Raw genomic sequence first — 22,515 nt, 5'->3', positions numbered from 1 at the left:
TTTTTATTACAAACGTTTTTAGTTTAACTGAAGTGGAACAATTTCTAGAATTTATTGTTCGAAGTATCAATAATTATGTTGCATTAAACTATCAAATGGTACTTTTACAATTTTCATTTGGAATAGTATGTTTTTTCGCATCAATCTTTTTTTGAATACATCAATTAACGTTCAAAGTTTTGTAACAATTTGTATGTTAGTTGTACTTATTATAGATATATGAGTTGTACTTATTATGTAGAGTTATGGAAACTATTTTCACTCGAAGTTAGGAATCGAGCAAAATAATTCATTGCATCGACAGACATAAAAAGTTACTAGGTTTTTTACTGCTTCCAATTTTGCTCGGAAGTTCTATTTTCTGTTGGAGTAATTTCATAAACATTTGTTGTACAAAGAAAACTATGTATACTATGCACTTATAATTTTGTTTCATAATGCTGCTTGAAATCTTCGGTTGTAAATCGCAAATCAGACAAATGTTTGAATCTTCAATAACACTGATATGCGAAATTGACTGAATGCTTTGTTGCCATATGCAGTTTCCCCATTCATCACACGCTACACCTTCTCACTTGTTACCATGCTGCGCTGAACTACTTTATTTTTCAAAATCTACCTTTAACACAAAAAACTGTTCCTATTCTTCGCATCAATTCTTTTCAATTTCGTTCGCTTCGGGGCTTACTTGTCTGCTTTATCGGTTTCTTTTTGGTTCTTGTCCTGATTTTGAAGTCCAAACTCTACAACGCTACAACTAAACATCGTAAACTATATATATATTTTGTCTTTTTCAAACCAACATCGTCCGCGAGTCTACCAGTGAACCTGCTTGCTTCTAGTAATTTTGATTCGCGCTCCAATAACAAAGAAAGAACGATAGTAGTCTCATCTGGCCGGCAGTTGTTCCGTGTTTTTGATATTTTTTCTGTTGCGTTTATCTAAACTCACAATTCGCAGGGAATTACTGGTGGAAAAAAAATACAAATATAGAATGAATAACATTCTGTTTACTACCAGGTCGAAAGTAAAGAATGAATTGTTACTAATCAAACGAAAATTTGGCCAATACGAGGTCAAAATTTTGTCAGCGAATACTTTCCTTGGTAGTTTATAGTTTTGTGTGTTTCCACTAGTAATTAATGTCACTATGATGATAAAAAGCGATAAGTAGTCCTAAAATATTAGTTTTCTTATATTTGTTATTTAATGGTGACCTTGTATATCTGGTGAATCTCTCAGGGTGACCCTGTTAGCCATACGAATCTACTGTGTTGGTACATCATGTATACTGTTACTTCATTGATAACAAATAGTATGAACCAAATAGTAAAAAATTAAATGTAAAATTCAGTAACACACGTGACATCGCTTCCCGTTTGCTCTTTTAGATACATACTAAGCTTAGCAAACAAATCTGAATGCTGACTTTTGCGCTTAGTTTTATTAATGCTACAATAATTGTAATAATTGTAGTTAACAAAGCACCTTGATTGATTTCAAAGGAAAAAGGCGACGAACTTATGTTGAAGTTTGTTATCAGATTTTGAATAATTCGGGACTTCTTTCGAGGTTTAATTAAATAAACCTCTGGAAGATTCATTGTAGAGACAACAGTTTTTGTGCACCGATAATTATAATCGTTTATTTTTTAATAAATTGAGAAACATGATAAAGAAACTAACACAATATATTCGAATTCGACTAGTTCATTTTCTGTGTGACTATTGTTTCTGGAAATTCAAATTACAAATTGTATTTTTGGTACTACGCCTATTGAATTGCGAGGTTACAGTAAATTTTTGATCATGAAAAGAAAGGGAAAATATCTTTTGATGAATCCAACACTATCCCATCAAATTTCTGAACTGCGATCTAAGTGTTAACACGGATTTAACGTTACAAAACAGTCGTTCGAACACCATTAACAACGCTAAAATTTTTGTCGTTTGCATTGGTTCTGGAAGTATTTTACAAAAGCGCATTTTACACTGACCTAACTAAACAAGGGATATGGGTTCAGTTTCACATTTATCATAATATTTTCTTTTTGTTCTTCTTTTTCTTTCTATTTTCGTGAAAAAACTGTGTTTGAATATTAACTATATTTGTTTGTGAAAATGGCTGACTATAAATACATTTACCGGCATTGTATAAAAATTAATCTCATTGTCAAATTATATTGATGGTAACTGTTTTCAATTGGTGTGATAACAATTTGCTGTTTGTTCTATTACCTATTGTTTGTATTATTATTTCTTTATTTAACTCAATTCGTATGGTTGTTTGTGTGTTATAACAAATCTAATTTCTGATGCGTACAGGCGAAACGCTGTCTGTCAAGATAGAGTCCATCCCTAACTATCAATCGGCCACGAACGAGTTGCCACTATATTCTATTGATTTATCCTTGGTACCAAAAACACCCGAAATCAGTTATTTAACTGTTTCTTCGAAGACTCCAGCTATTAGCAAACTCGGAGATCGATACCGTACAACAACGGCTGCAACCAATGAAAGACCTTTATCATGCCAATGCTTATTTATGCGAGAGTCTTATTCATGTGATTCTATAAGCGAATTTACTCCCAACATGGCCGATCAAGAGCTGTATGTGTCATCGTTTTCGGACTCAGATTCAGACACGTCGAGATATTACAGCGCTTGTCATGATTTAGATCCTTTCCATTACAAATACCCATTGAGCAGCAGGGCTCGTTCCTATACATTTTCAAACGATCCGGAAAAGGACAATTTATTATCCTTGTTCAATGATCATGGCTACAAATCAACGTTATATTTATCGTTACCTTTTATCAGTAAAAGTTTCAATGATTTGGACTACTTGGCAGACGTTAATACGCCTCGTATTCTTGATGATGGCTCTACCAACACCCTTCTATTCCCCATGAAGTCCTTAAACTGTAGCCCAAGTCCCATGTCCCGATCGCAAACTATCGCAACGAACGAAAAGAAGCCAATCATTTCCACTGAACCTCCATTTATACCTCGAGTTGCTAGTGATCCTGGATTGCCTATTCTTGGTTCACTCGTACCAATCAAAGAGCAGGAGGATTTTGAAATTTGGAAAGCTTCTAGCCCTACTAAGGGAACTATAACTTTCATTTCATTGACAACACCTCCCCCGGATGAAAATATGACAGACGCGACTCTGGGTTTCCAATCCTTACTGGACAAGATCTTCCCGGTCACATCCCACGAAAGTGTCACCCTTGCTGCTAGTTGTAGTGATGATAAATCCAACAGCTCTTTCAATTCACCCACAACTAACAGCAATAACAGTAACCTTGCACCTAACTGTAAACCTCACTGTTCGCAATTCGTCAAATCGTATACGACAGACAGCAGCACAAATCCGACCGACAGCGGCAACGTTGCCGTTGGGGGCGGAACCGGTGCCGTCTGCGCAGTTTCTTCCTCCCACGGGTCGTCTCATTCCTCTACCGGTGGTGCAGCTGTAAGACGTCAACGACACAGCATTGCCGGCCAGATGAGCTACTTTAAGATGCTAGGTGGCTTCGGTAAGAAGATGGCTACCAGCACCAACAGTTTGTTCAGCACCGCGGTCATCAGTGGCAGCTCCTCGGCACCGAACCTGCGTGACATGATTCCGAACACGGCATCGCCGTCAGGTAATTATTTGGACTTTCATGTGTGTGTTGCTTTCAAGTAGTTTGAATACAACGGAAAAAAAACAGTGTTTGTGATCCGCGCGAGTTGTTCCTCTATCTTTGAGTATGTCAAAAGATGCAATGAGAAAGTCATCGTCCCAAGCTCAAATTAACTGGGTTTGACATTTCCTAATATCAAAAATTTTCTCTTTCCAACTAATATGAAATAGTAATACATAATTGTGTTGACCTATTTTATGAATTTTCGTACAACATACATTTGTTGAATTTCGTAGATTCGGTTTAAAAAAAATTTTCAAAATAAAACTGTTTGATCCGTAGAATAAAGGTAAATTGTTATATGGAACAACTCTGTGCACTTGTCTTCACTTGATTCTTTTTAGTAGACACTCAAATATCTAACGTTATCATGAATGTCAATTAATTAATGTCTCCTTTCCACGACGACACATGCATCTTCCAAAACTCCTGTTTTGTTAACCATGAGTCGCAAATTCCCCCTTCTCTTCCTCTTCCTGCGAAATATGTTGTAACTGTCGTCTGCATCATCATCGCCTTCCTCCTATGAACCTCTTCTCTCTGTATATTCGCTTCAAGCAATTGAAGGATTCGGCGGTGTGCCTCCGATTCGCCCACTGGAAACCCTGCACAACGCCCTATCGTTGCGCCAGTTGGATCAGTTCCTGGAGAAGATGACCATCGGGCCACTGTTCAAGACGCCGGCTTCCTCTCCGCCCAAGTACCCATCAACGCCGATGCCGACCCCCGTACCGAGCCCCGCAGTGCCGGACCGACCAGTGCTTCCAGCGGCGAGTAAGTGTTAATGCATTCTCCCGTCTATTACGCTGTGTATCGCCCATGGCAAACATGTACTTTATGTTGTTTTAAGATTGTTCTTGTTCCTAGCTAGCAGTTTCCTAAAGAATTTTCTACTGTTACTGTTCTACTTAGGTTGTTCCGATTTTTCTAAGCAGCTTGTTCAAATCAATGAAAACTGTACACGTCACAATATGTAATGCATTTTCCTGCGTTTGGTGACAGTAAACTATCGTAAGCTATAAATGTCCGTATGCTATTTTTATGTGTATATTCAGATTTCATGAGCGTAGGAGTTCAAAAGAAACGGCTTTATTATTTCTAGCATAGAGTTTTGACTTTTTAGCTGAATTGTGTAGTACGAGTTAGCACCTTTATATATACTTTCATTCAATGAATCAATGAATAAATACTTTTTCGTTGACCTATTATCTGTTTATTTAATCTACCTTCGTGAGATTTTGATGTTCAGTAGAGTAGTGATTATGCCAAAAAACTTTCATCTACGACCACACAAACAAAGTGACTGCGATAAAAACCACTTCTAATCATCTGCTCTAAATTCAAATCTTTTCACTCCATGTGCAGTAGATAATTCTTAGTGTTTGGTTTATGGTCATTTTCGGTTTTTATTTTGCTTATTTCATAACAACCCTCGTACACGTCATAAACAAAACGAAACTTCGTTTTTCATTCGTGCAAATATTTCCGTAAACGGAAAGGCTGGAGCGGCCAATCGAGCATGGCAAGTAGCATTAGCGCCATGTCCAGTGGGGGTCCTTCGTCTCCTAACTATAGCGACATGTTCTCCCGTGGCTGCCTGAGCAGTGACATGTCGGCCAGTATCACCAGCACTGATGGGTAAGAAAGAACTTCTATCGAAATTCTATAGCGACTAACTGATCTTGAATTATTTTCATGCTAACTGACCAGTCTTGCTGTCGGAGGGGGAATCAATCGGGATGATTTGCCGCAAGTGTTCCCGATAATCGATAACGACCTGAACGTGCTGGGATCGCACTTCAACTATGACCAGCTCGCGACCAGTATCAGTTTGGACAGTCCCGTCAGAATTCCACCTGTTAGCAAGGACGCCACATTGGACATCAGCGGAGATTTAACTCCCATCAGTACATGTTCAGATTGGGAATTCAATACCAACGATGCTACGAAAGGTTCCACCAATACAAACTGTGATTTGGTAAGTATTATGTAGCGTTTTTCACATATTGTGGTTTTAGTTATGAATCAGCCACTCGAATCCATGAATCGAACCAAAAAGACCTATAAACGATTTGATTGAACGATAATAGGTCGATTTACTAGCATGGCATTTTTAGTTATTGTTTTACCTTTGTTATACTATTACCTTTGTTATACTAAACAAAGGTTATAAAATCGGTCGAAAAACGCAAAATATATCCAAGATCCGAAGGGCCGAATCGTATATACCATTCGACTCAGCTCGACGAACTGAGCAATGTCTGTTCGTGTGTATGTGTGTGTATGTATGTTGTCTGTATGTATGTGCCGCAAAATACTAACGCACCTTACTTACAGAACGCAATATCCGATTTTGATGATCTTATGCGCAAACGAAAGCTCTCCCAGAATGCTACCGAGTGGATTTTTGATTAGTGGCTTAGACTTTAAAATATTGATCAAAGAGTATTTTTTATATGAGAAATTCAACTTTTAAGGCAAAATTAATGGCACGGAGAGCCATGTGTTGTATACCAATTTACTCAGATCGACGAATTGAACAATTTATGTATTTTGGTGTATGTGTGCCTGTACGTATGTATGTGTAAATATGTTGTTTATATGTGTAGTATATCAAAATCGACCCAAAAAAGGAAAATAACAAGAAAAAAACCCTCTTTACAGAACGCTTATTCCGATTTTGAAGTTCGCATGCTCAAATGAAAGCCCCAGAGATCTTTGAAAATCATACTGAGTGCGATCTTTTATTGGTTGCTTGAACTGTAGAGTTTTGACCACCCAAGCAACAATTGAAACATAATAAAAAAATAAATTGTGATCGTTTGTTGCACTATAAAGGTTTTAAGAAACATTTTTTGTTACTACGATGAAATTGTAAAGAAACAAGCAACAACTAAAGTTGCATCGCTGCTTCAAAAATCTTCACACCAACAACGTAATTTGCGAGGTTCGATTTGTTGTTGAAACGTGTAAACGGCATTTGAAAACCTAACCTTCACTGAATAGATCTAGTGGGTGGAGCATATAGGTTGCCAACGTGATGCTTGCGAGATACAAAAAACAAACACACAAAAATACTTCTAAAAGTTGCTGTCATGTTCTGAAGCCATGCAACAGCAACTTTTGCTCGATCGTTCGCCTTATATTTGTTTTTGAGATGAGGTTATTTACTGCGTTAAAACTTTTGGGTACTTGGACTAGAAGTCGTCCAAAAAGTGTGGGTCTCTACAACGAAATGTGATAAATTGCTTTGAATTTCATTATCACGCTGAGGTACTGGTGAATTGAAGAAGCAAAATTAAAACTGGTAATGACCATTAGCATGATAAGGGAAGCAATAATTTAAACTGAGCCATGAACTTGCAAGTGTTTGTACAGCAAATGATGTAAATAGTTCAAACGAGAAAAGTGAATAGAAATTGATAACTGGAGTTGAATCCTCAAATTTCTGGAAATAATCAAAGATAAATCGCTATACAGACAATCTCTTTCCATTCTGACCATTTTCCGTTTTACAATCTTACCACAACGCCACAAAATTTCTATTGCGCCCTAGTTGCTGTTACGATGCATCTTCGTAGGTGAAATTTTACCATGCAGCATTTACCATGTTGTTTTTAAATTCCATGCATTAGTTCATACACATTGCGGTTTCATTCTTGAAACTTGTGCTGAAACAACGAAAATGTTGCAATTGGCTCCACCTCCTGCGCTTTTTTTGTCATTGTATAAGAAACTGAGATGTAACTGCAACGTAATTTCGCATAAGAATTTGTTGCTGTGATGCACAAAGTTCATAATCGAAACAAATTTTGCTGCTTGGGCAAAGTATATTTTAAGACATGGGATATTTTACTTTCTGGATAATTTTTCTCTCTCACTGCTCTTTCCTCTTCTCTATCCCTCTTTTTTCGTATCGCTATTTATTTCTCGAAGGAAATCAACAATCATGGACAACTTTTCATAATCTTTACACTCTTCGTAGTGCGTCTTAACTGGTGTAAATAAATTACCCTTAAGCTTTTTCTCGGAAATTTGAACCAGATTTTAGAAAAACTGCAATGCTTACTTAGCTCCTTTTCTTCCGAAGCTCCCGTCCTCACTTCTTATAAAATATATACTAAATTGTACGTTAAACCTAGATTTGCGAATAGTAAGAAACATTTACAGCTTTCGGGAGATAAGCATCTGATCTGATATCTGTAAAAAAACGGGAAAAAACGACTTTCTGGGACTTAGACGTTTTTGAGCTGGGAAACCATCTCATTTCACTTGTCCTATTCTCAATTTCACTTCACTGTCAATCTCACTCCACGGAGGTGATTTTTGTCACCTCACTTGAGGTGGAATCGGGAATAGGTCTAAAAAAGTGAAGTGAGCGTGGGGGTGAAATAAATTCCACCGTGAAGTGACTCCCGTAATAAGCACCTTTGTTCACTCCACTCTGATTTCACCGTGAAGTGACTCCCGTAATAAGCACCAGTAATAGTTAGTATAACAAAGGTTTCTGCACCACTAAGTGGATTGATTTAGGTTTTTTTAGGGTGAGAATGATTACCGAACCTTCATTCGTCTCCATCAACATCAACGTTGTTAAAACCCGAATACACACACGGCGTGACAATGGTGCTTATTACGGGAGTCACTTCACGGTGAAATATATTTCACTCTCACGCTCACTTCACTTTTTTAGACCTATTTCCGATTCCACCTCAAGTGAGGTGACAAGAATCACCTCCGTGGAGTGAGATTGACAGTGAAGTGAAATTGAGAATAGGACAAGTGAAATAAGATTGTTTCCCAGCTCAAAAATGTCTGAATCCCAGAAAGTCATTTTCCGTTTTTTTAGATAACACCAGATCTTGACGTGTTCTGCATTTCTAAGACATTCGGCATTTAAAAAAATGTTTTTTTCCGGTATCGAAAATTTCCTGAACTAGTTTGCTATTTTTATCGGGCAAAAAAATGAACATTTGACCGCTTTAAGGCACGGATCAAACTCTGATTCGCTTCGTTACTGAAGAATAAATCCAATATTTACCATTAAATCACAAATCAATCAACTTTAAGACTTATGGCATCTATGTGGAATCATTTCACCGTTCAAAATGGTCGTGAAATAATTCCACGCGAATCGTCGCTTTTTCCGTTCTCACTTCACTGATATGACACTCATAATAACCCAGATTCCACGGCAGATGTCACTTTGCGACGTTTTTCTCACTAACGTGAGTCCCGTAATAGGATTTTGTTCACTTCACTCTGATTTCACCGTGAAGTGACTCCCGTAATAAGTACCAATGCCTTGCTGGCGAAAATTGTCAGTACCTTCTTGGAACCTTCCAGTGCCTTCTAGCATCTAACACCTTCCGCTCGTCTACAATAAAAGCGCAATCGTGCCGTCTTGAGCTCCGCCGTGTGCCCACCTCCTTGTCTTCTAGGCTTCCGAATTGGATGGAACTTCCAATGTTTATTTATGTCTATGTTCATTTATGTTTGTTGAAGGAAACAATGGAAAAAATAGAGCAGCATTCTGCTCGGTCAAAACTGGAATCACCAGTAGGAGAAAAATGATACAACACGGCATTGCCAGCGCCTTCGCCAATAATCAAATCGTACCTTGCCTTGAAGTTCTGCTTTGACCAGCTTCAATTTTTTGGTAATGAGATTCCATTCTCTGTCATTACACTTGACAAGGTATGACACACTCTAGTTCTTGATAGCTCTAATCGCCTCAAAGAAGTTTCTTATGCCGTATCTAATGAAATTGCCTTTCACCTTCGTGATTTTCTCAATAATTTAAACCTTTTTTAAGGAGCTGAAAGAACTTTTTTCTTAAAATAAGATATTTACCTGAAGAATAGGCCCTGGATTCTCTCTTGCGTATGCCCCCTTCATAGATCATCACCTCCATTATCTTAGCTTTGAGCGACCCAAGTCTGACGTAAGGCGTTTTATTGGTATCGGGAGTTAACGGATCCTTATGTAATTTTTGCAAATTACATCAGCCTCGTCAGAACAAAACTGGATTTTGCGATTGTGGTTTTGCGACCAAAGTATGGCGTGCAAAATCAACGACTAGAATCAGTTCAGCGTAAATTCGCTTTAAGGCACCAATAAGTAGCAGTCATAAGATCGCAGATATGGTGATCTTCTGCAAAATACTCAGACCGACTCACTTTTAACGAAAGCCCGAATTCTCTTCGTCGTCGGACAGCACAATCTATGAGATGAACATTTATGAACAAGTTCAACAATCTGCAGGACGTAATCTCTATGAATATGACTCCAGAAATGATTCGAAGAAGATCAAAATGATATTTAAAAATCAGCAATATACCTAAAACGCAAAGATGTATTATATCATGATTTAAGAGGGGTAACGGGCTGGCAGCCTGTGTCCAATAAACAATTAAACAAATACAACAAATACCCTCTCCACTCATTTGCCTCCTAACTAATCACCTGGAGACTGGCAGTTAGCTACCACCGTGTTGTTGGTTGACTCGCCACACACATTGCAGCTCCAGAACAATCTGGGAGGCTTCGAATGTTCGGGTCTTCACACATTTTCCGAACTGTATTGTCCGGAGTTGTGTTTTGCCCGCTCTCTACCATCATGTCGCTCCTCGCACGCACACAACTAGGGCATACGAAGAATACTTGCTCAGCGATCTCCTCCGCATCCACGCACTCGGGACACATGAACCTGTGGATATACTGCCTGAAGCAACCATGGCCTGACATGATCCGTGTCAGGTGAAAGTTTATTTCTCCTGGTGTCTTTCAACCCATTCGTGTACTACCGGAATGCGTCGTGGCGTCTATCTAAATTGGAAAATCCCCGCTGCTATTTGATCATTGAGGATGATCTTCTTCAAATGCCCCTGAGCAAAACAAACCCGATTGCTGTGTGATCGGAAATTGGATGGACGGTATACGGTTCTGGAAAGCGAAGGCCGAGCGCAAGCCTCAATTTGCACACAGTGTCACCTAGCCGAAAGAAGAACAGCGAAAGCAATCTTCGAGCAATAACAAAGCGGTCGAAGGCACTCGAACGAAAGCTTGAAAGAGATTCAGCATTGAAGGAATATGCATAAGATAACGAAGTAGAACTCATGCAGACACCTAGCTCAGCGGTCAGGTATCTACATTGAATGCAGTTGTATGTCCTCGTAAAACGAGACGCAGCTGCGTTGATTTCTCTAATTCGCTGAACACAGAACTGCTTCGAATACGTCCGGTGGGATTTGACGGAGATTTTTTTTTTGTATGCCTGAAGGGCATTGGGTAGAAAGCGCCACTGCGACAGGAATGTTTGTCTTTTGTGGCTGGTCCCGATTACTTTACACAGATTACAAGATGCTCGAACTCATTGATGGAGTTGAGCTAGTTGGTTGTAAGCCTGTGCCCCAATCCGGAACTACATGGTTGATGAAACCTGTGACCGTTTTGGGATTGGTGCTCCATACCTGGTATGGAGTTGAGAGGTAACTTCCAAAGAAGTTAAACCTCGATGAAGCAAGAGCCCCGCAAAAGCAAAGCAAATGCACTGAGCTCTCAGGTTCAGCGTTGCAAAAGCGACAATAGTCGGTTAGGACTTTGCCGATTTTCTTTAAATGATAAAGAGCAGGACAGTGTCCAGTGAGAAGTCCCGTGATGATGCGTAGTTCACTACGAGTTAAACTAAGTAGCCGTTTGGTAACCGTAGGGTTAGGGTAGATAAACTGTTTAGCTTGCCTGCAACCCTGCGCATGTTGCCATTGAGATGCTACCTTTAGCTTTTCCCATGTACTTAGTTCGCCTTGATTGGCGGATGTGGAAGTACCCAAAAACGGTTCCGGTCCAATGAATTGCTGATTAGATCCTTGTCTTGCGAGGCTGTCGGCATGTTCATTTCCCTCGATTCCGCAGTGACCGGGTACCCAAAGTAGCATAACTTTGTTGAGGCGGGAGAGTTCCCTGAGTGTTGCGATGCACTCCCAGACTAGTCTGGAGACACATGTAGCAGACTTTAATGTCTTTAGTGCCGCCTGACTGTCCGAAAAGATTCCGATTTTCGCATGTCTATATTTGCGATGTAGACATGTTATAGCACAGATATATATTGCGTATACCTCCGCCTGAAAGACGGTTGGCCACTTACCCATTGAGATAGTGGCCTTTATACCTGGTCCGTAGATCCCTGAACCAGTCTGGGGTCCGATTTTTGAGCCATCCGTGTAGAAGCGGATTGTGCCCGATGGAAGACTCGGCCCTCCATTGTTCCACATGGAGCGATCTGTGTCGATCACTATATATGGAACGTCCATGTTTGGCTTCGCTTCCATCCAGTCCGAGACTGTTGTTACTAAAGGTGTCAGCTTAAACTCCTTTAGGATGCTTAGGTGACCCGTTAGTTCACCTTCGAGTATCGTTGTATTTCTTTGCAGCCTTAGTGCGCCAAGCTCTGCTTCCTTCTTCACATGGAGATGTAGAGGAAGTAAGCAAAGCAAGGCCTCCAAGGCTGCTGTCGGTGTTGTGCGCAGGGCACTGGTAACTGAGAGACAGGCCAATCGTTGGACTTTGGTAAGTTTCGCCTGAGCTGTCTTTTTATTTACTTTAGGCCACCATGCGAGGGCTGCGTAGGTTATACGTGGCCGAGCAATGGTGATGTAAGACCAGAGCGCTAATTGTGGTTTTAGCCCCCAGGTCTTGCCAAACAGTGTACTGCAAGCCCAGATAGCTGAAGTTGCCTTCTTGATAGCGTAGTCTAGGTGATGATTCCAAGATATTTGGTCTCATTGCTGAAACATAGTCTTACCCCATTCAGTAGCGGAGGAATGATTGTGTGCATTCTTCGCTTGGTAAATGGTATAATGACCGTTTTAGCGGGGTTAATGTTCAGCCCTTCTTCTGAGCACCACTGAGAGGTGGTGTTAAGTGCCGTTTGCATACGACTAGATAGAGTTGCATCACATTTTCCCCGAACAATAGGGACTATATCATCAGCATATCCAATGACTTAGAAGCCCAGCTGTGATAGCTTGGTTAGGAGAACATCTACCACCAGTGACCATAGCAGTGGAGAGAGAACTCCTCCTTGAGGACACCCTTTCACTGCCCCTACTGTGACAGACGTATCCCCCAATGCAGCTGTGATCTTCCTGCTCGAAAGCATTGCTTGGATCCAGCTCATTGTAGTATCGTCGGCTCTTTTATTTTGTAGAGCCGTGTAAATTGATGCAATGGACGTGTTATCGAAAGCTCCCTCAATATCAAGAAAAGCGCAGACCGCTGTCTCTTTATATTTCAAGGACTTCTCGATCTTCGTCACTAGGCAATGCAGAGCGGTTTCAGTAGATTTACCCTCTTGATAAGCATATTGATGCTTGTGTAAGGGTAACTCCTTCAGAAACTCACTGCGGATGTAGTTGTCCGTAATTTTCTCCATCAACTTGAGAAGAGTTGACGTCAGACTTATAGGTCTGAAAGCTTTGGGCAATGTTTTGTCTTTTTTGCCCGGCTCCGGTATAAACACCACCTTAACGTTCCGCCAGTTGACCGGGATATGTCCCATAGTAAAGCTGGCTCGAAAGAGGCTGATGAGTTCGGACATAACGACTCCGTCCGATTTTTGTAGAAAGATTGGTAGAATGCCATCCGGTCCTGGTGACTTCATAGGCTCAAAAGAGCTTAGTGCCCAGTTGATAGAAGTCTCCGTGAAAATTCTACGAGCGAGCGCTGCGGAGTCACGTGACGTTATGCGTCTGGATTCGAGGCTCTGTAACTCTTCGACGTTCGAACCGGAGATTGCTGTCGATCCAGGAAAGTGAATGTTCATAAGAACATCCAGCGTTTCCTTGGTGGTGACAGTCAGACTACCATCTTCCTTCTCCAACTGCCCAAGACCATTCGTGTGATCTTTGGACATCGCTTTTGCAGTCGCGTTGCCTCAGGTAGAGTCTGAATGTCTTCACAGAATCGAATTCTAGACCTCCTTTTGGCTTTGCGTAGCTCAGCGTTGTATTTTGTAAGGGATGCTCTATAGGCTTCCCAGTTGGACGTGATTTTAGCCCTGTTGAACAAGCGTCTAGCTTCCCGACGAAGGTTGCTGAGAGTTTCATTCCACCAGGGCACATCACGGCAGACTGTTCGATTTGTTAACGGACAGTTTGACATAAAAGCTTCCGTGATCCTGTGCTGTAGGTCACTTGCTGCGATGTCCAGTTCACCTGGAGTTCGAATATTTTGGTGGCAGGATGTTCTCGATTGACCAAATGTTCCTTAAAAGAGTTCGAGTTGGTTTTCTTAGGATTCTTGAAATGTTATCTTCTCAGAGGAGTAGCCTCGACGTCAAATCTGATGTGTCTATGGTCTGATAAACTGGGTTCATCAGAGACATGCCAGTTCTTGACTTTCTCCGTTATCGAGGCGCTACATAGAGTGAGATCTAGGACCTCTTGTCTAATAGCATTACTGAAAGTTGGCTCGTTTCCCACATTGCATACATTATCATTGTTAGGAGTAAGGTATTCAAGTAGGTACTCACCTCGAGTGTTGACATCCGAGCTGCCCCAGACTGTGTGATGCGCGTTGGCATCGCAGCCGACGATGAGTGGCTTGTTGATGCTTCGGCAGTATCGCACAAGTGCTGCGACTTCGGATGGCGGTATATCGTCCTCGTCCCCCGGGAAGTAAGCGGAGGCAACAACCACTTCTTGAGTGCCGTTGGTTGTCGGGACTTCCACCGCAATGGCAACCAAATCCCGTTGGATGAACTCTGTAATGGGAACAAATTTAATGTTTCTGTTCAGCAGAATTGCAGTCCTGGGATTTGACTGTTGATTACAATAGACCAACTTACTGTTTCTGTTGGCTAAGCCAAGGATCCTGGTGTCGTGGACCCATGGTTCCTGGATCAGCGCCACAGATAGCTGATCCTTGGTGAACCTCCGGCAAAGAACACCAGAGGCGCCCTTTGCGTTATGGAGGTTCACCTGAACGCAGCGTATGCTGCTCATTTTGTTGGCAGCGCGTCCTTCGTCGGATCTGGTTGAGATCCGATTGGCGGACGGTTGCCATCAGCGGTGACGCTGGGATGGGTAGTCTGCATACCCTCAGCAACAGGCTCCCGTTGCAGCAGACAGTAGGCGACAGAAGTGCTACTCTCACGTTTAGGCGGCGGAATTCGGCCCTGAGGGTCGCGACTGTTCAGATGCTCACGCTTACTCCTCTTTCGATTTTTCGGCGGAACCTTCTTCGCTATCGCGGGAGTGCGTCGAGCAGGTGGTAGCGGTACACTCCCTGAGGGAGTCTCCGAACGTACCGTTCCTGCCTTCGCACCAGAACCTTTCGCGCCTGTGTTTGAGGACTTTCTGCCAACCTGCCGCATGCGTGCTTTGCCGTACTTGTAGTTCAGCAGGAAGCTCTGTGCCGCTATGAGGTTAGCAAACTGTTGGTCCAGCTCCACCATCAATTCGACAGTCTTTCCAGTAACGTTGCGATGACATACTCGCCATGCACGTGTGGAGAAACCGTCGTTCTGATTTTGGAGAAGACGGAGAATACTCTCATTTGTGGTGTCCACACTGTCCTGGAAGTACCCTACAAATTTTAGGGCCTTCGGCAGGTCCTTCGTGCGAAAGACACTAAGGTGTGCTCCCTCCCACGGTATGAGAGAAGACGCCGTGGTCTCCAGCCATCTAACTGTGTCGTTGTCGGCACAGTCAAGTTGTAGGGTACCGTTTTTTAGGCGGCAGCTCCTAAACTTGGGCCTGATGGCCGGTGACTCCTGGTCCGCAATGCAGTCCAGAATGGCATCTCGAACAGTTTTTAACTGTTCAGGGGTAAGTAGGGAGGCTGGATAGTCTATCGTTGTGATAGTCAGGCTCGTGGCCTCCAGCATCTCCCTATATGTTACCCCTGACGTTTGTCGCGGTGCAGGGGGCTCCGCGCAAGCCAAGTCCCGGGGCTTTTTGCTGCTCAGGTCCTTAGCGCTTGTGTTTGGCGACGCTGTCTCAGTCGACCGCTGTCGCTTGGTTGCGACCTGAACTGAGCGGTCAGCTTGGTCGACTGGTTGACGAACTATGCCTATGGCCTCCTCGCGTGAGTGGCCCAGGCTTAGCAGTCTTTTAAGACGCCGCCGTTGCGATTGGGAGAGCCGTTTGACATCAGCACGAGGTGACTTAGGTTTCCCCTTGTCAATCGGCTGTGTCTCCGGATCGGGAAGACTGTCCGTCGGGCTCTCTTCTTTCCCGCTTGGCGAACCGAGGTTTAGTGATGAAACTGAAGGTCCTCCGTCCAGCGATTCGCTGTCGAGGTTGAAATTCATCTCCAGTTCCATCTCCTCGGTTCTGCCTGTAGCGTGCAGCCTTGTGGGGCTGCACGCCATGGAGTGTGTTGGCTCCATTTGTTCCGACAGGTTGAGGTTGCCGGGGCCCTTTTTTGAAAATTTGTTAAACTCCAGTTTTTAGTCCCACGAGTTTGCCACGAAAGAAGGGGTCATCTGCGTGTCACGATAGCCTAACGCAGAAGGCTAGGTTACTGTGGAAGGGCGCCAGGTATTCCACAGACTCCGTTAGCGGCTGGGAATTTATTAAACCTCCCCCCACCATTCATCTCTCGGCACGGGTCGCGTCACACCTTAGCTTAGGGGTTTAACCATTATTTTACGTAACAGCCATGGTTAAGAGCTGTTACAACCATCCTCCTTTCCAGGGGCTTTGGACCCTCTGCGCCAGTTCTCAATAATTTAAGTCTATTCGTACAGGCTACACTAAACTAAAGAGAACCGTCACAGGCGGAGTTAGACGGAGATATCCAAGAAATGTATCACCAAATTCGAATCCGATCTGAAGACAGTCAGGCGCAACGAGTCTTACTTACCTTACCTAGCAGGCTAAGGCCGAGGTGGCTTGTGCTGTATCAAGAAGTCGTCTCAATTCCCAGGCGTCTTATCACTCGGTATCACAGCCATCGTGCACGCTGTGCTCCCCTGTTTCTGGTGCCGGAGGGGTAACTGAAAAAAAATGTTTTAACCAGGTTAACTGTTAACTTTAACCAGATGTGCAATTTCTCGTGTAGTACACACCCTAAACAAGGTCCCTACGAAAGCCGATTGTCAAAAAATGCATTTGGGAAGGCAGCAAACGTGAAACAATGTTGGCTAATATCCAAAATAATTGAGAAGTTGGCTAATATCCAATATGAACCTGTGGTGCTTATTACGGGAGTCACTTCACGGTGAAATCAGAGTGAAGTGAACAAAATCCTATTACGGGACTCACGTAAGTGAGAAAAACGTCGCGAAGTGACATCTGCCTTGGATCTGGGTTATTATGAGTGTCATATCAGTGAAGTGAGAGCGGAAAAAGCGACGTTTCGCGTGGAATTATTTCACGACCATTTTGAACGGTGAAATGATTCCACCAAGCTGCCATAAGTCTTAAAGTTGATTGATTTGTGATCTAATGGTAAATATTGGATTTATTCTTCAGTAACGAAGCGAATCAGAGTTTGATCCGTGCATTAAAGCGGTCAATTTTTCATTTTTTTGCCCGATGAAAAAAATGCAAACTAGTTCAGGAAATTTTCGATACCGAAAAAAACTTTTTTTTTTTGATGCCGAATGTCTTAGAAATGCAGAACACGTCAAGATCTGGTGTTATCTAAAAAAACGGGAAAAAACGACTTTCTGGGACTTAGACATTTTTGAGCTGGGAAACAATCTCATTTCACTTGTCCTATTCTCAATTTCACTTCACTGTCAATCTCACTCCACGGAGGTGATTTTTGTCACCTCACTTGAGGTGGAATCGGGAATAGGTCTAAAAAAGTGAAGTGAGCGTGAGAGTGAAATATATTTCACCGTGAAGTGACTCCCGTAATAAGCACCTGTGGCATGTTCACGAACCAGTGTATTATTATTGTACTGTGTTTCTTCTAACTTTCGAAAGTGTGTTGAAGCTTGGTGGTTACTGGCGACAGGTGAGCGATCGTAAGGCCCTTGCATCAAATTTGACTTTTTCACGAAGAATATTTGATGCTACAAGAATTTATTTGTTGTGCCGCGAAACCCAATGATCAAAACGTTTGACTGTTTCCTTCTGTCATAAATCTTTACATTAAAATTGATATTTAGCTTTTTGATTAGGAGTAATATTATTAAAGAGAAGATTCAGATTTCATTTTGGATTTGATGAGAAAAAATAGGAAAGGGGATTGTGAGATTACCATGAATAATAATATTTTCGTTATATTGTTATATTGCTGCACGTAACAAGTGTCTCGTCGTCCTTTTCATCCTCACTTGTGCTTCCGTGTTGTTTTATTAAATTTAAAACTATCTTCATCATCAACGAGTACGATATAATTCACATCGTATGGATATTAGCCAAATTGCACATCGTTTCGTTTATAATTGAAAAAAAAAAAAACGACTACTGTGTTAAAAATACGTGGCGGATGGAATTTCTCTACAGATTTCTCTGTTTCAACTCAACGGCAAGGTTCCAGCATATATGAAGGGTGATATACTCAATAAAAAAGTTGTCATAAACAGTCAAAATATGTTGTACCGACAAAAACCCTTCAAATGCGTTTTTCTCGATTTGATGCCTATGGCATATTAGCCAATTTTTGAATTATGGGCAGAATGGGGGTCTCCTAGCAGCGCGTGCAGCTCATGATTCATGCGTCAACGCCATTCTTCGTCTTTAGTCTGTACTGCACCGTAGATAGTTCGCAGCACCTTCCGTTCGAGAGCTCCAAGGACGTTGAGGTCCTCTGAGAGTGTTGTCGTCTCTAGCCCATAGAGGACTACCAGTCTAACTATTGTTTTTTCAGCTTCCTACGGCGGCGCACTCAGCGATCATATTGTTTTTCAGCGTCTTGCAAAGTAGGCACGATTTCCCGTTTGAATGCGTCGCCAGATCTGCTTGCTGGTGTTGTTGTCAGCGGTCACAAGCGATCCTAAGTACACTAACTCGTCTACCAGCTCAACCTCATTGCCGTTTACGATGATCCGGGGTGGGAAGTTAACATTGTTCTCCTTAGAGCCTCTTACTTTCATATACTTTGGTTTTGGCGCATTGATCACCAGTCCAATACGCTTAGCTTCCGCTTTTAGTCTAGTGTAGGTTTGTCGAAGTCATCAGCGAAGCCTTTAAACTGAACTCGCCTCGTTAAAATCGTACCACTTGTGTCGATGCCCGCTCTTCGTATAACACCTTTGAGGACGATGTTAGAAACGAAACAGGAAAGTTGATCACCTTTTCTCAGTCCTCGGCATGACACGAGAGGACTCGAGAGTATTTCCGAAACATGGCACCTCATCAGCGAAGCCTTTAAGCTGAACTCGCCTCGTTAAAATCGTACCACTTGTGTCGATGCCCGCTCTTCGTATAACACCTTTGAGGACGATGTAAGAAACGAAACAGGAAAGTTGATCACCTTTTCTCAATCCTCGGCATGACACGAGGGGACTCGAGAGTATTTCCGAAACATGGCACCTCATGATTTTCCCTACAAGGTATGCGAAACGTCGCGTACAGACTGGGAAGTCGGAGTTCCTGATGTCCGTCCCGGTTCAACGATATTTTTCACAGATGGCCAAAAAAAAGGTACCAAAACTGGTGCAGGAATCTTTGGCCCTGGAATTAATGTTTCAGTGGCAATGGGACACTGGCCAACAGTGTTTCAAGCAGAGATTTTTGCAATCCTTGAATGTGCGAATGTGTGTCTGACTAGGAAATACAAACATGCAAATATTTGTATTTTCTCTGACAGTCAAGCAGCACTGATGGCACTTGATGCTTATAAATGTACATCCAAGATTGTCTGGAAATGTATTCTCACATTGCGACAGCTATGTCAAACAAACTCAGTAAATTTGTATTGGGTTCCAGGACATTGTGGAATTGGTGGGAATGAAAAGGCAGACGAACTTGCAAAACAAGAATCTAACTCACAGTTTATCGGCCCAGAACCTTTCTGCGGTATATCAAACTGTGCAGTGAAAATGGAGCTTAAACGCTGTGAGGAATAGAAGGTGATAACCAATTGGTTGGATGTCAAAAAGTGTTCCCAATCTAAAAGATTTATAACACCAAACGAGAATCATTCGAAAAAGCTCCTAGAGCCCAACAAAAGTGCTCTTTGTACATACGTCGGCCTAGTAACGGGGCACTGTCCGAGTAGATATCGTTTAAAGAACATTGGCCGGGTTCAAGATGATATCTGTCGCTTTTGTAAAATGGAAAGCGAGACATCGGAACATCTACTGTACAGTTGTGGTGCATTATTTGAAGCAGATCAAGGTTTCTTGGCAGTGGCTGTTTACAGCCCAAAGAGAATTGGGCTTTGAATCCTGGGAAGGTGATTGGCTTCATAAACCATATTTCACCTGACTGGGAGCGTGTCGGTGCAGGTACCTGATCACTCAACAATAGTGCTCATTGTATTTTGCAAGGAGACACGTATAGCAATTGACTGGGATATATTACAAAAGTTCACATCAATGGACAACGTAATTCTAATTCCCTAACAAAAAAAATCTCCGAAACACGCACGTAACACATTACACGATTCATAGTAGCCTTGATCAGCCGCGTCAGTTTATCCAGGGGAATGTCCTCGTTCTTGTGCATGATCTGCCATAGCTGTTCTCGATCAACTGTATCATAGGCTTTTTTGAAGTCGATAAAAATGTGATGCGTGAACACGTTGTACTCACGACATTTTTGCAAAATCTGTCGGGTTGAAAATATCTGGTCCACGGTTGCGCGGGCTCTTATGAAACCCGCCTGGTACTGTCCCATGAACCTTCTGATTAAACGTGTTAGACGTTGAAATGGAACTTGGGAGAGTATTTGGAGCGTTGATGAGCGTAATGCCACGATAGTTTTTCCCTCTTGGAAAAAACCCAATGCAGTGCTCTAGCAAGTTTTTTTCTTTCACCATGTTTGTAGAGCTCACCCGGCGCGTCGTCTTTGCCGTTGGCCTTTTTATTCTTCTGCTTCCCAATCTCTCGCTGAATTTCGTGCTGGTACCCGGTCATCTACTGCTAACACTCCCAGGTTCGTTCCAGTTCCGCTTCTGTTTGTTGCAGCGCCATTCAGATGTTCATTGAAGTGCTGCTTCCACCCGCAATGTTTCTTATTCAGGTCTAATCCAGTAGAAACGCCCCAAGTGAACCGTCCTCTTTATACGAAAACGAAGAGAAGTGGCACAGCAAGGATCTACCCCTCTCTAATACAACCGAAGAGCTACGCATTCATTTGTTGTGAATCTATAGACCGTTCTTATAGCTGCAAGGCGCATCACTAAATGGATCGTACTCGTGCGAACTACGAGTTTTGAGCTTGAGATTGATTGATCACCACCGGTTGCCACTTCGTTACTGACCAGGATCGACCGGAATTGCACATCAAATTTATCAATTATTAGTTTGGGAGCTCTCCCAGCTGGTCTCGAGGTACGATGCTGGCCTAACAAGCCAGTCGTCGTAGGTTCGAGTCTCGGCTCGGGAGAGACTGTTAGTGTCAGTAGGATCGTAGCGCTAGCCCCGCAATTGTCCTGTACACTTAACAGTTGGCTGCGAAGTCTGTGTATAATAAACAGAAGGTCGAGTTCCGATACGGAATGTAGCACCAAGGCTTTGCTTTGCTTTAGTTTGGGATTTAGCCATGGTCCATGGACCATGGTCCGTTGTCCATATTCGTCGGTGGATTTGAACTAGCGGTACCAGCTGTTCTACCAGTGGGACCAAATTTAGCACCTGAAGAGGAACTGAAAACTAATGAGTCACATTACTTCTTAGGTGACTGCAATGAATAAAATGATCTAGCGCAGACAGATCCAGTGTCAATTCCGGTTCCAGCGCCTGTAAGACCCAATCGAAAGATACGGTTGCCAGCAAGGTTCCGGCCGTACTGGATGGATCAAACTAGACTAGAGCAAACTTAATAAACTCTTAAGTTTTTCACTTAGATTATTTTTGGAATACATACATTACATTCACGAAAAGTGTAACCATGGATACAGACAAACGGTAAAGAACAAACTGAGACAACCTTTCGAATTGATTGATGGAACTGTAATTTTACCTCGGGTGAATGTATAATACTGTGTTACATTGAACTGACACTGTTCAAGTCAGTGGTTTCCAAACGGGGGTTGACAGCCTGCATATGGGCCGCGAAATCCTTTCAGGTGAGTCGCGGTGTTGCAAGGCCTCAACATATATTCAACATATGATTGAAATTTGTTGGAAGCGGATTTTGGACCCTTACACAAATGAAGACCAATACATGAAATATTATGTCGAATTCGTTTTTACGGCAGGACTATCCCGTCCCGGACTACGCTTTGCTGCTGAAAAAAAAAACACTTTCCGAGCAGTTGCAATGGTGTGCGTAATACCAGAGGTAGCTGTCACTTTTATATTGGTCATTATAGCCATTGTCTTTTATCGCGTTTGTGCTACTGTACAAAAAATTTGCCAATTTACTGAAAAATGACAAAATAACAAAATAAAATAAATTAAATTAAACCTGATGTTTGACACGCGAAGAACGATAATCAAAGCAAACCGATTTTGACACTTTTTTTTTATTTTGACACATACGTGTGAATGTGTTAGTATCTTCGAACCTGCACTCTGTTTCTTGCGCGGACTGTCCGGGACAGAAAAAGGGTAGTCCGGGATAGTCCGGAAAATGTAAAAAAACAGTGATAGGACAAAGTGTAGTCCGCGGGGTAGCTACACCGCAAAAACGAAAACGACATTAGACATGCAGGACGATATGAGACAGACAACCACAGCCTCGTATTACTTATGCTT

At 42.3% G+C, this 22,515-nt stretch overlaps 1 protein-coding gene across 9 annotated transcripts in view; it reads left to right on the top strand.

The window, feature by feature from the left end:
- Window positions 1–22,515, top strand: part of LOC129718582 (inositol hexakisphosphate and diphosphoinositol-pentakisphosphate kinase) — a 37,809-nt gene that overhangs the window by 12,361 nt on the left and 2,933 nt on the right. For 7 of the 9 annotated variants that reach the window (XM_055669500.1, XM_055669498.1, XM_055669496.1 and 4 more), the window contains exons 11-14: window positions 2,325–3,653; window positions 4,251–4,466; window positions 5,192–5,330; window positions 5,403–5,670. In XM_055669500.1, coding sequence (XP_055525475.1) covers window positions 2,325–3,653; window positions 4,251–4,466; window positions 5,192–5,330; window positions 5,403–5,670 — 1,952 coding nt within the window. The remainder of the gene's footprint in view (window positions 1–2,324; window positions 3,654–4,250; window positions 4,467–5,191; window positions 5,331–5,402; window positions 5,671–22,515) is intronic. The other 2 variants (XM_055669502.1, XM_055669501.1) reach the window with 1 other exon arrangement.

This window comes from Wyeomyia smithii, chromosome 1, assembly GCF_029784165.1.
Source record: "Wyeomyia smithii strain HCP4-BCI-WySm-NY-G18 chromosome 1, ASM2978416v1, whole genome shotgun sequence".
Lineage (NCBI taxonomy): Eukaryota > Metazoa > Arthropoda > Insecta > Diptera > Culicidae > Wyeomyia > Wyeomyia smithii.
This window is presented reverse-complemented; position numbering and strand designations above follow the sequence as displayed.